Raw genomic sequence first — 15,024 nt, 5'->3', positions numbered from 1 at the left:
AGGCGGAGGCATTGCTTCAGAAACTCAATGCCAATTAGCCTGTGGTCGGGTTGTGGGAGAGAACGGGACTAGAGGATTTCCGTGTCATGTCGACCGTGTTCGGGGATCGGGGTTGAATCGCCGTCTCGTCAGCTTGGTACTTTCAAGACAATGAGTGTGATGGCTTCCTTGGCTTTGAGGGAGGCAAAAAGGGAGGGGGTGTGTGAGGCGAGAGCAAACCAAGGCACAGCTGAGAAAGGGTTGTACGTCCAACGAAGCAATGTGCCCACTGAAGCCAACGCAGTCACACATTGAAAGAATCTGCCATGGTCAGTTCATGGCTGGCCTGCAGTGAATCAGACAACCAGTCGAGGAGGTGAAGGAAATGTCGGGACTGGACCCAGGCTCCTGGGTTGGGTTCACCAGTGTTGGCAGCCTGCAGCAAAGGAGAGAACCGCCAATGTTACTCTGCGACGTGCCAATGCCCGAGTGTGGAATTGTGCGGGTTGGAGCAAGAAAAAGGCGGCCGAGTTTGAGGCCATTTGCGAGGCATTCCCGGGGCCTTGGACATGACCGATGACATTCAGGACGGGGTCTTTGATGGCGGTCATGAGATGAGCAGTTCTGATTGACCAGGCCAAGATCAGGCGGTGACAAGTCATGACAGACCGCACAAGAGCGCAATTGCTGCCGTCGTTGTTGGCAATGCAGCAGAGATGCCATGCCCTCCCTGGTCGGGAGATGAAGAACGGAGCAGCCAAATTAGTCCCGTTTCAGAGAGAGTGCCGGAGCACGGCCTTAGCGGGTTTCCAAGCCTGCAGGCCCCGCCTCGACCCGCCGTGAAGAGGTGGTTTGAGGCTCTCCACTCCCGGGGAGCTTGTTTGGTGGGGAAAGGGCGGCCGACGGGGCTTTCATTGGTTAAAGCCGACCAACATCATTCGCCACAGCACGCGCCACATCTACAAACTGCAAGGGACGGGAAAGGGGAGCGGTACGTACCTCCAGCTCCCGTTGGTCAACACAGGTGAGGTCAATGCATGGCAGATCACGACCTGAAGGAATGCGTTTCGTGTTTGTTGATGCTCGACCTCTTGCAGGAGAATGCATCGGATGCCCATGTTTCCAAAGGGGATACGAGGCATAATCTTAACCTGAAGCTCTCTGCGATTGTGGCATTCTGGCTCAGACGCTAGTCCGTGTAACCCGCAAACGGAAACCAGCTCTTTGGATTTTACTACCGAGGGCGAGGCTTTTCGGCTCCTCGGGGCCAGTAGCCTCCGGCAATTGAAGCTCAGGCGAGTCGAGATGGCGAATGTGGAATACGTACGCATTGGATACCAGAGGCTTGCATGTCCCCTAGGGCTGGCAGACTTGGCTTTTGACTTCCCGAGGGAACACGCAAGCAACTCTCCACCAAGCCAAGCCCAGCTTTCTCCAGCATGATCAGCTGTGGACCGGTTCTAGGGGGTGCCTGGTTGGAGATCATTAGAGGAGGAAAGGATGGGCGAGTCAGTGGGCTAGACCACTCTCCCTCAGCCTGATGGGAGCTGATCAGCAGCGGAGAAGGGCCTCGATTCGATTTGGATGCCGATTCGGAGGGCCCGGTACCGATCGGGGGTAAGCTCGTTGGCTAGAGAGATGACAAGGTATGATGTTAGAAGTAGAGTGAGCGTCTCTCGTTTAGGTACCATGATGGGGGGATGATGAGTCCAGGGGAGAGGATAGGACGGCATCGAGGAGGGGAAGCACCAACAAGAAGAAGCAACCACCAACAGCTTGCATCGGCAACTCAAAACTCAGCATCAAACAACAGGCCAGATGAGAGATTAGATCAATTACATGGGAGGGAGCTAAGGGCATGCGCGGCTGATTGCTCTCATCCCGCTTCTGTTTGAGCCAGGCCGGGGCCTCTGGTCGCGTGTTTGATTGCCTCGCTGATGCTCGGGCCTGTCTCGACCGCCGCCATCTGCCGCCTAAGCGATGGCTTCACCAAGTCAAATAAAGAAGTCAAGATGCAAGCCTCGTCGTAGATCTCTTTCCTGACGTGTTTCGGCGTATTCCTTGAAACTTGCCCAGACCCGCGTATGCGCAAATGCAGAAGGCAGAATGCAAAGTTGGTGATGGATGATGTGTCAGCGCCCGCTAATGCGGCACCAGTTGGGCTTGACCTGGGCGATGCAGCAGCGCGGGCAGCAGCGCTTCTTGCGGTCCAGGCGGGCTCTTCCATTTCATCAGAGGCGTCAAAAAGGCGCGGGAAAAGGGGAGCAGAAAAGCAGGGGTTGCATCGACTTGTTCGAGGTTGAGGGTTGGTCCGTGCGTTTGCCGACGACCGAGGAAGGCCATCGCCGTGGAGATGTGTCGCCATTGCTAGCTTGTTCGATGGAGAATGGAGTCAGGTTTGGCGCTAGAGATATTGTAAGGAGGATCTATTGAATGTCAGTTGTCTGTATTGAACTGCAGTGAATACCTGTTGAGCTGTTGACATATTCAATCTGCTCTGCCAAGTTCTCCCAAGCTTCCATGCCACCCGACACCCTAGACATTCATTCGTCATGCCTGGTCTCCAAGGCACTCGCGCATTGCCTTGTGCCTGGTGCCTTGCAGCACGATCTTTCTAGCGCCCAACAGGGAAGCCTGCCCCTGGCGCACGCGGCCCCACTATTCGATGGAAGCGCTCAGCGCCAGGGGTCAGTCTAGCAGCAGTGCATTGGAACCTCACAGCCAGTGCTGGCCAGCTGCCATGCCCTTGGCGAGGCGCCCCAAACAAGCCTCATCTCCTCCTCGCTGGGGTCCTTCCTTCCCGTTTCTGGGGCGTCGCCCTTCACTTTCCCTTCGAAACGCCTCCACCTCTGTCCGCCTCCCCTCCACTCTCACGCTTCCAAGAGACGCCACCGACAAGCTTCAGACCTCACCCAGGCGCTCTCACTAACAAACCTTCGCTCATTTTCTCATTGTACGTGCTGCGATGCTACCCCTGCCGTGCTAGCGCACCCCTCTCGGACCCCCCCGGCTCACCTCCTCCAGGCACTCGCTCGACTCCTCTGCAGCCCCCGGCGAGATCCCTGGATCCCCTGCGAAGCATCCAATCCATACCGCGCAGCCAATCATCCCTGGTCTCGCAGCGGCCGGCCGTCTGCGACCCGCCGTGCGGTTCCTTTTTAACGTCCTCGTCCGCCCGAAGCCATCTCGACCTCTTCCCTCTCCCTCTTCACCCCCCTCCAAGTTCAAGAGTCTCGTCGACCGCTAGCAGGGCCCGACCTTCTTTTCTCCTCCACCTTCGGCTGTCCACTCCTTTGTTTGCGTGTCTACGACATTGCAGTCCACTCCTTTTACCACAAAACTCAAAGCCAAGCCCCTCCGGTTGAACCGTTGAAATAGCCCTCGACTTCCTCCCCGATTTCCCCTTCGGCATCGCAAAGCAGACCAAGTCGTCGCTCCTTCGGCTCTCCCTTCTCTGTCATTCCTTTATCGTTGGACCTCACCTTTGTTGTCCAACCACACCAACTCTTGATACTCCGAGGCTCCTAGACGGAATCCTCAGCTTCAGCAGTGCTGTCGACCGCTCCCAGACTGGTTCTGAATCACCACCGATAGTCCGACTATCCCAACGCGACACTCCAACCACTACCACCAACCTCAAAGCATCCCACAAATGTAAGCCTGAATCACTTTGTCTGAGCCTCGCACCCGTGTTCCTGCATCCGCCCCATGTCCTCATTGTCTCGCCTTCTCCACCGTCTCAGCCTTTGATGGAGCAACTATCGATTTTCCTCCCTTGTGTGAACACCATCTGGTGTTGCCCTCGACAAAGCACCCCGATAAAGGATGCGCCCGCCTTGGCTGTTAGAACCGATATCGACGACAAAGCCCCTCCCTTTGGGGAGGGGCGGCATCTGCAACACCAAAATGCAGATATCATGTCGTTCATGGGTCCCCTTCCCCGAGTCTTCACTATCAACAAATGTCTTACACGTTCTCGTCCACGCTCCTTTACACATTCCCCACAAGAAACAACATTCCACTCCCTTGTCCAGCCAGCCTCATCGCTTTCGTCCAACGTCCTCGGAAACAGCTCTTGTCAAGCGACACTGATCCCTTGTCGACTCAACCGAATTCAGCCACACCTAATTCCCTGCGAGCTTATTTAACTGACTCGATTCCAGTTCACCTCATTTTCGTCCTGTGCTTCTTTACCGATCACCATGAAGGCGTCTATGTTCCTTGTCGGCGCTAGCGCCATCCTGGCCTCGGCCAGCCCCATTCGCGCTCCTCTCGAGAAGCGTCTCGTGAAGCGTGTCCTCACTACCGAGTGGGTCTATGAGTATGTCACCGTCACCGTCACCGAGGGCGATGCCCCCGAGACCGAGAAGCCTGCGCCCACCGCCGTTGTCTTCCTTGAGGAGCCCGCGCAGCCTGCTCCTGAGCCCACCACCGAGGTTAAGAAGCCCGTGAGCCGCCGACCCAAGCAGAAGCCTACTACCAAGGAGGCTCCTGCCCCCAAGCCTACCTATGTCGAGCCCGAGCCCGAGCCCGTGAAGGAGGAGCCCTCGGTTGTCGTTGTCACCACCAAGCAGGAGCCAACCACCAAGGAGGAGGCTAAGCCCGTCGCCACTGAGGAGTCTGGCAGCTCCAGCGGCTCCTACGACCTGTCCCTTGAGGGCGACTACAAGTCCGTCATGCTCAACTACCACAACATCCACCGCTCCAACCACTCTGCTCCCGATCTGGTCTGGGACGAGACCCTCGCCGGCTACGCTGAGAACACCGCCAACGGCTGCGTTTTCGAGCACGACATGTAAGTATAAGTTTGATGTATTGTTGAACTGTACACTGACCCCTACATAGGACGCAGGGCAACGGTGGCTACGGCCAGAACCTCGCCTCTTGGGGTTCTACTAGTGATATCGATGCCATGCAGAAGAAGTCCGCCGCCGGTGGTATCACCAACCAGTGGTACAACAGTGAGATGGGCAACTGGGCCTTCTACGGTCAGGAGAACCCCCCTGATGGCATGAACATCCAGCTCTACGGCCACTTCACCCAGGTTGTCTGGAAGGACTCCACCAAGGTCGGCTGTGCCACTGTCAAGTGCCCTGCTGGCTCTGTCCTCCAGTACCCCTCTTGGTACACCGTCTGCAACTACAACCCTCAGGGTAAGTCCTACACCCCTTCAACCTCAAGTCAAGATACTAATGTGGCATTAAAGGTAACTTTGGCGGCCGCTACGGCGACAACGTCCTCCAGCCCAAGGGTGAGAAGCGCGTCACCGTCTAAGAAGGCACGAATGGCCCCTCTCGTCGTGAGCGGTAAAAGCTGTCTATACCTCCGGATTTGATAAGCCAGGTATTTCTTGGTTGGGCACGTCACTTGCATACTGCGAGTGTATAAAACGTAGCCGGTAGTCCGCGTCCAAGGCACTATTTTTCATTTTTCTCATCTTCTTCGATTCTCAAATGTACGTTACGCAACATCGTACCTTTACGATCTTCTTTGCTCAAACATGGCCACTTGGCCGACTTTTCTTCTCATGTTCTTGTCTCTACATGCCTGGCGTCTTTGATGAAAATCGCATCGGATGGAAACGGCGCGCGAGGGATGGAAAGGGATAAGGAAGAATGGCTGTGTTGGTCTTTTTCTCACGAATGAACCGCACGCAGATTCTATTCATTGCCTGGCTCACAGAAGGACTTGTTCTGGTTGCGGATGATAGCCAACGATGAGATCCGAGTCAGGCCCGTTGGGGTTTACCAAAAGGGTGTTTTGTTTTGCATGCCTCTGATAAAGAGAAGCTTGTCGATAGACATGAAATGGCACAGTGATTACGCCAAAGACAGTCCCTTTTTGATGATGTGGCGCGTGACATTGCGTAGAACGAGTTTCATATTGATGGTGTTGAGCCGTGGTCTTGGACTGAGGCCGAGACTGGCCGAGACGCTGACGTTCTGGAATGTCTTGTCAGACACGGGCTACTTACTTATCTTTAGGTGATGACCTGGCTGAGAGTTGTGATTGGGTAACTCTCTGTTGACCTTTCTTAAGAGGACAGTTTCATGGTAGTTGAGGATGAGATTTTCAGAACTGTCCTCACACTTGCTTATGGAGAAGCATCTTGGTCACTTGAACTACCTCTGTGCATAACGAATCCGTCTCATCACCTTGAAGGTGATGCAACTAAGTATCCTCGGATGAATTCGCAAGGGGCTGACGGCCCCACGAAATCAGACACATCCGTGGTATCGTTGCCGCTGTCGAGACTAGCTCAGCCGTTGATGTCATGACCATCCGAAGCCGCTGTGAGACAGTCTTGCTGGTCCCGGATCCTCTCGGCGAGTTTTTCTTTTTAGGTGAAGGGTCTGTTTAATCTGGACTCTTCAACGATGTCGTGTCTGAGTTTACGTTGCTAGAACGTCCCACTGGGTTTCTGGTCGCATGGTTGTACACCTAATTCGTATCGATGGTCGGCTACACAGCAACTCCAAAGAGGTGACCACCAAAGGAGTCTCTTAGTTTATTGCATCGTACATGATCTCTAGTCTGAAGACGAATGAATGAAGAGGATTCACAATATTCACATGTGCCTCACTGCCAGATCCAGACGTCGGGGATAGCTGTGTCGTCGATGCTTGAGTGCTGAACATAGACGACCTCTTTGGTTATGGCATGACTTGAACGACGAGTTATGTATGGGTTAATATGAAGTCATCATGGGTAATAGAGATGGGCGTGAGAATTGTCACAATGGGAATGATGCCGTTGGATATCTTGTATTTTGACTTAGTGCTCGATCTTTAGTGAGAAATCGATATGTGGTACACCCTGGTGAATGGAACTTGTCGACAGGATATCCACGTCTGCCTATATTAGCGAAGAATTTTGACACAATGCAATATGACTTACCATTGCACAAGTAGGCCTCAAAGTTGTCCTCTTGCAGGCCTCCTGACACCTCGAGCAAGAAGTGCCTCTTCCCTTGCCAACGCTGCTTCAGGCTCTGCGCAGCGATCTTGACGCCATCGCCGGTGAAGTTGTCGAGCATGACGACGTCGGCACCTGCCTCAATGGCCTCATCGGCTTCGGCCTCACTCTGCACCTCAACCTCGACCTTCATGCTGAAGCCCGCGACAGACTTGGCGGCCTTGACGGCGTCGGTGATGCTGCCCCGGCTCCAAACGTGGTTGTCCTTGAGCATGACCATGGCGCTGAGGTCCATGCGATGAGCATCGGCGCCTCCAACCAGCATACCATATTTCTCAACGAGGCGGAACCCGGGAGTTGTCTTTCTCGTGCCTGCGATGACACCCTTGTATCCGGCCTTGCGGGCGATCGTCACCAGCCTCTGACTCCTCGTAGCGATACCGGAGCATCTCGCAAGTGTGTTCAGAGCAACGCGCTCGCCGAGGAGAATACCGCGGACGGGTCCCTTGACAGTGGCGACACGGTGCTTGCCGTTGCTCAGGTCGACGGCTGTGGCCTCGTCGGCGTGCCACTCGACAGTGCAGCCGCACTGAGTAAAGACCTCATCGAAGAAGGGCCGGCCGGCAATGACGCCGGCGGATTTACCCCAGAGTGTCGCGACGCGGGGCTCGTCCCCGACAACGAAGCCCGCATAGTCGAATGAGGGGGTATCCTCGGCGAGCCAGGCAGTGACGGAAGTCTTCCACGAGGGAGGGAGGAGGTTTGCGAGGTTTCCTTGAGGCTGGGCCATTTTCGAAGAGGCAATTGGGGCGATGGGAGGAAGATGGAGAAGGAAGAAAGATTGGCGATGGGCGGTTGATCCGTAGAGCCGGGTTGTCGCGGAACGGGAGTTTGGGGTTTTGCGGATGGCGGAACGGATCTGGAAGGAATGGATGCGGGGGAGCCGAAGAAAGGAACGGGAGCAGGTGGAGGTGGGGGGACTTTGGAGGGGCAGATTCAGGTGGGGGGTTCCGTTGCTTGTGATTGTCACTTTTACAAGGATAACGGCTCAATCTTGGTTGATTTCTTGGCCTTTTTATAATTTAGTTTGTCTCTATAATTCTGTATGTTGAAAGAACGTCCATTATTGTGAGTCTGTGTATCCAAGAGCTGCATTAACTGTGTCCATAATGAGATTGCCTGCTTGTCCAAACTAGGCTATCAACATAACTCGCAAACCAGAGAGGATTGTCTAATTGTGATGCCTTTGAGATCAACTCCATGGTATTTTGATGAGGTGCTATGTTGGTTTGAATTGTTTAGGAAGCAATTTACATATAGGCATTATGCTTGCTGGCATAAGTCCCTTGTGTCAGGGTCTCACCTGTATCCACTATCTCATTTACAGAGTCAATGACGTCCTCGGTTTTGATCAAACACTGCAATCTGAGATTAGAAAATAAACAAAGATCCCAAGCATCGAGAATAGCGAACAGTTTGTCCTACTTCTCTAGCCATTCCCCACTGCGCATCTTTTTGTTATCCAGTTCACCGTTCTCGTATCAGTCCCTTCTATAACCAGCAAACTGACAAGCCAACCTCAAATGACCCAGTTACGAGTTCTCATATCCGGAGGTGGAATAGCTGGTCCAGCTGCGGCTTTTTGGCTCTCACAGCTCGGTCACTCATGTACCGTCCTCGAGCGGTTCCCCTCGCTGCGTACGGGTGGCCAGCAGATCGACATCCGGGGGCAGGGCATCGAAGCCGCAAAGCGCATGGGGATACTTGACCAAATCCGAAAACATGCTGTTGACGAAGGTGGATTACAGTATGTGGACATGCATGGGAACCAGAAAGCCTTGCTGGAGCGAAACGACTCTGGTAAAGGCAGACAGTCTTTCACCAGCGAGTATGAGATTATGAGAGGCGACCTTTGCAAGATCATATACGATGCGGCAGAGGGAAGACCACAATACCGGTTTGGAACGTCAGTCGAGAGTTTTGAGAATGTCGGCGACAAGGTCAATGTGAAACTCACTGGGGGAACCACCGAGACCTACGACTTGCTCATTGCAGCCGACGGCCAAGGATCAAGATTACGATGGAAAATGTTCCAAGACGAGCCCGAGTCAACATATACACGCTATCTCGGTTTGAATGGGTGCTTCTACGGTCTCCCACGGAAACCAGGCGATCCGAATTTGGCAACGGTCTACAGCGCACCAGGCCGAAGAGTCATGTCGACACGCTGGCATAGCAAAGACAGGGGTCAGGCGTATCTGTTGACCATGTCCCACGACAAGGAGTTTAAAGAGATCATGAAAAAAGACGTTGCCTCTCAGAAGAAGCTCTTCAGCGAGATATTCCAGGATGCTGGGTGGCAGGCTCCCCGGCTCATCGAAGCCATGAACGAAGCCGACGACTTCTACGCCCAGCCTGCCGTGCAAATCAAGACGAAAACTTGGTGCAAGGGTCGAGCTGTTCTGCTTGGAGATGCTGGATATGCACCATCACCATTGACGGGTGTTGGTACGACACTCGCCTTGATAGGGGCCTGCGTCCTCAGCGGAGAGATTGCAAGGAACAGCAGCAACATACCCAAGGCGCTGGAGTCATACGAGACTACTTTACGACCATATGTAGAGCAGTCTCAGAAGCTACCACCTTTTGTGCCGGGGATAGCGTATCCCAACTCTGCTCTTGGTATCAAGATTTCATACTCGTTGCTGGCTTTGGTGACCAAGTTGAAGATTGACAAAGCTCTTCTCTCGATCTTACCAGAGAATAGGGGGTCTTGGAGGATTCCGGAGTATCGAAAACTCGAGGGTTTTGAGGCACGGGAGCCGTAATTGACGCTGTGATAGAACCAAGCTGTCCCTGGGGTATAGTTATTGGGGCATCATTCTCATGAATACGATCTTAAATAGCCATGCCGACTTAAGATAGCTCAGTCTTGAGTTGATGTGATACTTATTCCGAGGCCTAACCAGGTCGAGCCCCTCACACCATGAGATAATCCATGGCTATCTACGTCAAACGACCAACTTGGTGTGTCAAACTCCTGCTCACCTGTAAGACATCATTTGGACAAGGAAGTCTATGAATATATCGGTTGTCTCGGATTCAAAATTTGGCCGCCCGCGATTGTGAGGAGAAAGTTGACAAAGACGTAACACTTCTGATCGACAAATGTCGCCCTCCCTCAGCTGCAATCCTACCCCGACAGCTCCAACTCCCAATTGGTCCATCAGAGCGATCAACTGCCAACGTCCCTTACCCACCAATGGGGATTGATCGGGGACTTGTGAAAATCTGGGGAACAGAAGCAAATGACAGAATAAGAATGCCGTGCTTGGCATTAGCGCTGATACACCTGGCCGACTTATCCGTCCTCAACACCATCGAATGCTATCTTGTTTGAGCGCCATGCCATCATTCCGCCCGGTTAGCATCAGATTTGGCGAGTAAGCTTGTTCTGACGGTGGTTTCGATGATCTCATTCATTGGATCTTCTGTTCGGGAACACCGCGGGCATGAAGTCATATTTGGGGACGCGACTCATCAACTACTCAGAACGACTTTATGGATGGCGGGTTTTTAATCATTGAGGTTGAGAGATGGTATCCAAGACGTCGATCCTTGCGGGGAGCATGGAGAACTTGGGCTCTGGAGTCTGGGGTTAGTGCACAATGCCCGCTTATATCTAGGCCGAGTCCCTTCTTCACTCAATGCTTGATGAATGATGATCAGGTTTTCAAAATCTTTAGTAATAAATTGAAGCACCATGGAAAAAGACACCAAAGAAACCACCCCAGGCCCTGAACTGGGCAGCACTGAACGGATCGAGATTGCCCCTCGTCGTCGTTCCTCCGCCGTCGACCCCGACCACCTCGCCAAGGCATTCGAGAACCCTCTCTCCATCAGGACCAAGGAGGAGCTGATGACAGACGTGGAGGAGTTCTGCCGCAAGTTTGAACTCATGGACTTTCACGAAGACTTTCGCAAGGGAGCACTCGTCGCACAGTCCCCTCGGCAGGCGCAGCACATGCCCGAGCTGTCTGCTGAAGACAAGGAAGTCCTCGAACGAGAGCATACGCATAGATGGTCACAGCCTTTCGCTCTATACTGGCTCTGCGTCATGTGTTCTCTAGCTGCTGCAGTCCAGGGGATGGACGAGACTGTCAATAATGGTGCTCAGGCGCTATACTTGTCGGATCTCAATGTAGCAGGACCGGGCGTGACGCGATTCTCAGCTAGCATGCAGGATAACCTCACTGGACTCATCGTCGGCGCTCCCTATCTCTGCTGCGCCATCATTGGATGCTGGTTGACCGAGCCGCTCAACCGCTACCTTGGCCGTCGAGGCACCATCTTCATCTCGTGCCTCATTGCGGCCATTGCTTCAGTCTGGGAGGGAGTTGCCGACTCTTGGGTGAACCTTTTCATCGCTAGGTTTGTTCTCGGTTTTGGCATCGGTCCCAAGTCTTCGACTGTTCCTGTCTATGCTGCCGAATGTGCGCCCGCCCCTATTCGAGGAGCCTTGGTGATGCGTAAGTCGTCGCGAATTTCTCATCGTGTAGATCCTGGCTAACACTAGATCAGAATGGCAAATGTGGACTGCTTTTGGTATCATGCTGGGTAACATCATGGGAGTGTATGTCTACTCTTTGAACGCTGTATAGGAGCCGAACTAATGACGACAGCGCCTTTGGCCCTTCAACCGGCATCGACCCCAACTTGGGCTGGCGTCTTATGCTTGGGAGTACAGTTGTGCTCCCCTTGATAGTCTGCGCGCAGGTTTACTATTGCCCTGAATCACCCAGGTAAGTTTATCACCTTTACCCCTGAATGCTTCCCTACTGACCAGTCCAGATGGTACATCCAGCACAACAAAATCTCCAAGGCTTTTCGGTCGTTTCAACGCCTCAGATACACCAATGTCCAGGCTGCGCGTGACACCTACTATACATATGTCGGTGTAGAACTTGAGCGTGAAGCGAACAAGGGCAAGAACCTATTTACTCAGTTTGTCGAACTTTTTACTGTGCCGCGGAACAGACGCGCAACCTTGGCGACTTGGATTGTCATGTTTGGTCAACAGGTATGTTCCACTATTGGACTGATTATTTCAACGCGAACTAACGCCGTGTAGTTCTGCGGAGTGAATATCATTGCGTACTATTCCACCACCATCTTCATCGAGTCAGGCTACTCGACCAACTCGGCTCTCTTGGCCTCGATGGGAACGGGCATCCTCAACTGGATCTTCGCTCTTCCCGCTCTATTCACGATCGACAAATGGGGCCGCAGGAACTTGCTGCTTTTCACATTCCCCTGGCTCTCTGTGTTCCTCCTCTGGACCGGGCTAGCCTTTTATGCAAACAGCAATAAAGCCAAGGTCGGACTAGTAACGACGGGGATGTACCTCTTCGAGGTATTCTACTCTCCTGGTGAAGGTCCCGTGCCCTTTACCTACTCAGCAGAGGCATTCCCTGTTCATGTACGAGATGTGGGCATGTCGTGGGCAACGGCGACAACCTGGTGCTTCAACTTTGTCATCTCTATGACATGGCCACGTCTGCGCTCCAGCTTCACGCCCACGGGTGCCTTCGGCTGGTACGCAGCGTGGTGTGCGGTCTTGTGGTTCCTCATTCTGCTCTTCGTGCCCGAGACCAAGGCCCTGACGCTGGAGGAGCTCGACCAGGTGTTTAGTGTCAGCACGAGGAAGCATGCCAGCTACCAGATCAAGAATGCAGTGTGGCATTTTAAGAAATGGGTTCTGCGAAAGGACCTTGAACCTCTGCCGGCATTTTACACCGAGTCTGAGAAGTTGACTGAGGCTTAATTGGTGGGAGAAGGGTTGGGGGATTAGTTACGTGGTCTGATTAAGCTATTCACCTTGCATTAAACCAGTCTCCAAACAAGGTCATCGCTCATTAGGTAGTTGAATATCGATTTACAGTCCAATTGACAGTCAAAACATATCAATCCAAACCAACTCGGAAGAGCCGGAAATGTGTTTGTACCAACTCAACACGACAGTCACAAATTGCAGTTTCGAAATAGGGGGCTCAAGTCACATGCTGGAAAGCCAAGTCACAATAATAATTTATACATTTAAGACATGTCCCTGCAAACGCGAGAGCAAAATCTATATACACAAATAGAAAACCATCTAGATAGATGTAGTTTCGTCGCCCTCCACTAGGGAGAAGCGAGTTCGGCCACAACCGTCCCAAGAGTCTCACGTCTCAGACGCATGGGATTGCAAGTCGCTGTAAAAAGCTTACAGGACGTTGCGCTTGGCGACCTTCCTGGCGGAGCGGCGGCGGCGGCGGGAGCCGCAGCCGGTCTTGGGGCCGCTGGTGTTGGCGGGAGCGGGCTCAGCCTGAGTGGCAGAGGGAGACTCAGGGCGGACAACGGTGGAGAAGGTAGGGACGGGAGCAGGAGCCTGGGTAGCAGGGCTATCGTCGTTGCCACCAGCGGCGGGCTGGGTGGCAGCGGGAGCAGAGGCAGCAGGGGCAGCAGTGGTAGCAGCAGGGGCAGAGGGAGAAGAGCCAGAGCTGCTGCCGGAACCGGAGCCGGAGCCGGAGCTGGAGCCGGACCAGACAGCAGGTCCGGGGATCTCGTAGGTGGAAGAGCCACCGTAGAGGTTGAAGTGGATACCCTTGTCGGTGTACTTGTAGCCAGTGTTGAAGTCGAAGGCCTCATCGGGGACGGCGCTGCCAGAGCCAGTAACCTCGACCTGGACGCAAGAGGGGTAGAACTGAGCACCACGAGCAGGGTTCTGGTCGTAGGTGGCATCGGACTCGTGGTGGGCAATGATCTCCTGGCGGATCAGGTACTTGCCAGCCTTAAGGCCGGAGGGAAGGTCGAAGTCGATCTTGCCCTTGTTGGCGATGAGCTTGTCAACAGCCCACTGGGAGCCAGTGAGGCCATCCTCCTGGATCTTGGTCCAGATGGCACCGGTACCGTCGGTCTCGGTGTAGGGGGCAATGTAGGTGATGATGGGACCCTTGTGGGAGCCGTCGATGATGTCGTCGCTGCGGGTGTTGTGGTACCACTCGAAGGTGAGGGTGTCACCAGCGGCGGCAGAGACGAACTTGGGGGCAGCCTTGCCACCGTTGACGTTGCAGACAATGTCGGGGCTGGTCAGGTCCTTGACGGGGCTGTTGTTGGCGGGAGATCGGATGTAGACGTTCTGACCATCACCCTGGTCCTCGCCGTTGACCCAGACGCCGTACATGAGGGCGTGGCCGGAGACGGTGCTGGCCATGGCCAGAGCGGAAGCAACGGAGAAACGCATCTTGATGGTTTGTTGTTTTGCTTTTGATGTTGAGTTGGATAAAGGATTGGATGAAGCGTGGAATTCGCTGGGAAAGATTCGACTTCAAGGTAGTTCAAAGAATGAAGGTTTGGCACAGCCAATAGAAAGAAAGTGAAACAAGAGAATGAAGGACAACAACAAAGATTGTGTTTGCAAGGACGAGTGTGAGGAGGAAAGAAAAGCTGTGAGAGGAGGGAGGCTCACGTCGACTTATATATCAAGAGATGGGCTTCCATGGAAGCCTCGGTGATGGACAAGTCCCCACACATCCTTGTCCTCAACTAGACGAAAACGAGAAAGAGAGCCCAGGCGTTCCGCAGATTCTGCAAACGCCAGGATCATCTTTCATCTCGTCAACACACCGTTGACATGGTGTGCCAGGCGAGCGAGTGCCCGGTGCCACAGTCGAGCACTTCCCTAAGCGAAGGGGGAACTCGGAACGGGAGTTTTCACGCAATCTAGATCGAATTGGGACGAGCTCTGCGCCTATCTCCCGCCCAGAGCTGGCAGACGGGATCCATCTCCGGGCTCTCTGCCCCTTGCAGCGCCTCAACTCGAGATGCCCTCAGGGGTGTGGCCGTGCAGGTCTTTTCCCCATACCGAGATGGACATTGATAGACGGAAAAAATGTCACGGGCGGAAATTGAAACCTGGGTCGCCTATTGGGCCCGCCGCCTCCTCTACCCAAAAGAGTGCCTCTTCCCCGGCGCCTCGGTTTGAGCCTCACGGCGAGGGGATCCATTATTGGTCAATTGAGACGGTGAAACTCGCGAGGCCCCTGATCTGGATGAGATCCCTCCAATGATGAAGAATCGCCTGTCGAA

At 53.8% G+C, this 15,024-nt stretch overlaps 4 protein-coding genes and 1 pseudogene across 5 annotated transcripts, besides 1 other annotated feature; 3 read left to right on the top strand and 2 right to left on the bottom strand.

The window, feature by feature from the left end:
- Positions 1-2,644: 2,644 nt before the first annotated feature.
- NCS54_00283700 (SCP domain-containing protein) lies at positions 2,645-5,253 on the top strand (the record flags this gene model as incomplete). Its single annotated transcript, XM_053148425.1, has 6 exons — positions 2,645-2,666; positions 3,358-3,633; positions 4,143-4,161; positions 4,214-4,774; positions 4,825-5,132; positions 5,186-5,253. 6 exons carry the CDS (start codon positions 2,645-2,647, stop codon positions 5,251-5,253), a joined length of 1,254 nt encoding a protein of 417 aa, XP_053004400.1.
- A 1,500-nt stretch (positions 5,254-6,753) lies between these two features.
- NCS54_00283600 (Nicotinate-nucleotide pyrophosphorylase) lies at positions 6,754-7,771 on the bottom strand (the record flags this gene model as incomplete). The annotated part of the gene is made up of 2 exons (XM_053148424.1): positions 6,877-7,771; positions 6,754-6,830 (listed from the first exon to the last, which is right to left on the bottom strand). Exons 1-2 carry the CDS (start codon positions 7,682-7,684, stop codon positions 6,754-6,756), a joined length of 885 nt encoding a protein of 294 aa, XP_053004399.1. The 5' UTR covers positions 7,685-7,771.
- Positions 7,772-8,477: 706 nt separating this feature from the next.
- On the top strand, positions 8,478-9,722 carry NCS54_00283500 (FAD-binding-3 domain-containing protein; the record flags this gene model as incomplete). The annotated part of the gene is made up of 1 exon (XM_053148423.1): positions 8,478-9,722. The coding sequence occupies one exon, from the start codon at positions 8,478-8,480 to the stop codon at positions 9,720-9,722; it is 1,245 nt and encodes a 414-aa protein (XP_053004398.1).
- A 932-nt stretch (positions 9,723-10,654) lies between these two features.
- Positions 10,655-12,718, top strand: NCS54_00283400 (annotated as a pseudogene). Its single transcript has 5 exons — positions 10,655-11,423; positions 11,476-11,527; positions 11,577-11,696; positions 11,746-11,974; positions 12,026-12,718.
- Positions 10,655-12,718: a sequence feature.
- Positions 12,719-13,159: 441 nt separating this feature from the next.
- On the bottom strand, positions 13,160-14,179 carry NCS54_00283300 (Hypothetical protein; the record flags this gene model as incomplete). The annotated part of the gene is made up of 1 exon (XM_053148422.1): positions 13,160-14,179. One exon carries the CDS (start codon positions 14,177-14,179, stop codon positions 13,160-13,162), a length of 1,020 nt encoding a protein of 339 aa, XP_053004397.1.
- Positions 14,180-15,024: the final 845 nt, after the last annotated feature.

This window comes from Fusarium falciforme, chromosome 2, assembly GCF_026873545.1.
Source record: "Fusarium falciforme chromosome 2, complete sequence".
Classification (NCBI taxonomy): Eukaryota; Fungi; Ascomycota; class Sordariomycetes; order Hypocreales; family Nectriaceae; genus Fusarium; species Fusarium falciforme.
The sequence above is the reverse complement of the archived record's forward strand: the minus strand, read 5'-3'. Positions and strand labels throughout refer to the sequence as shown.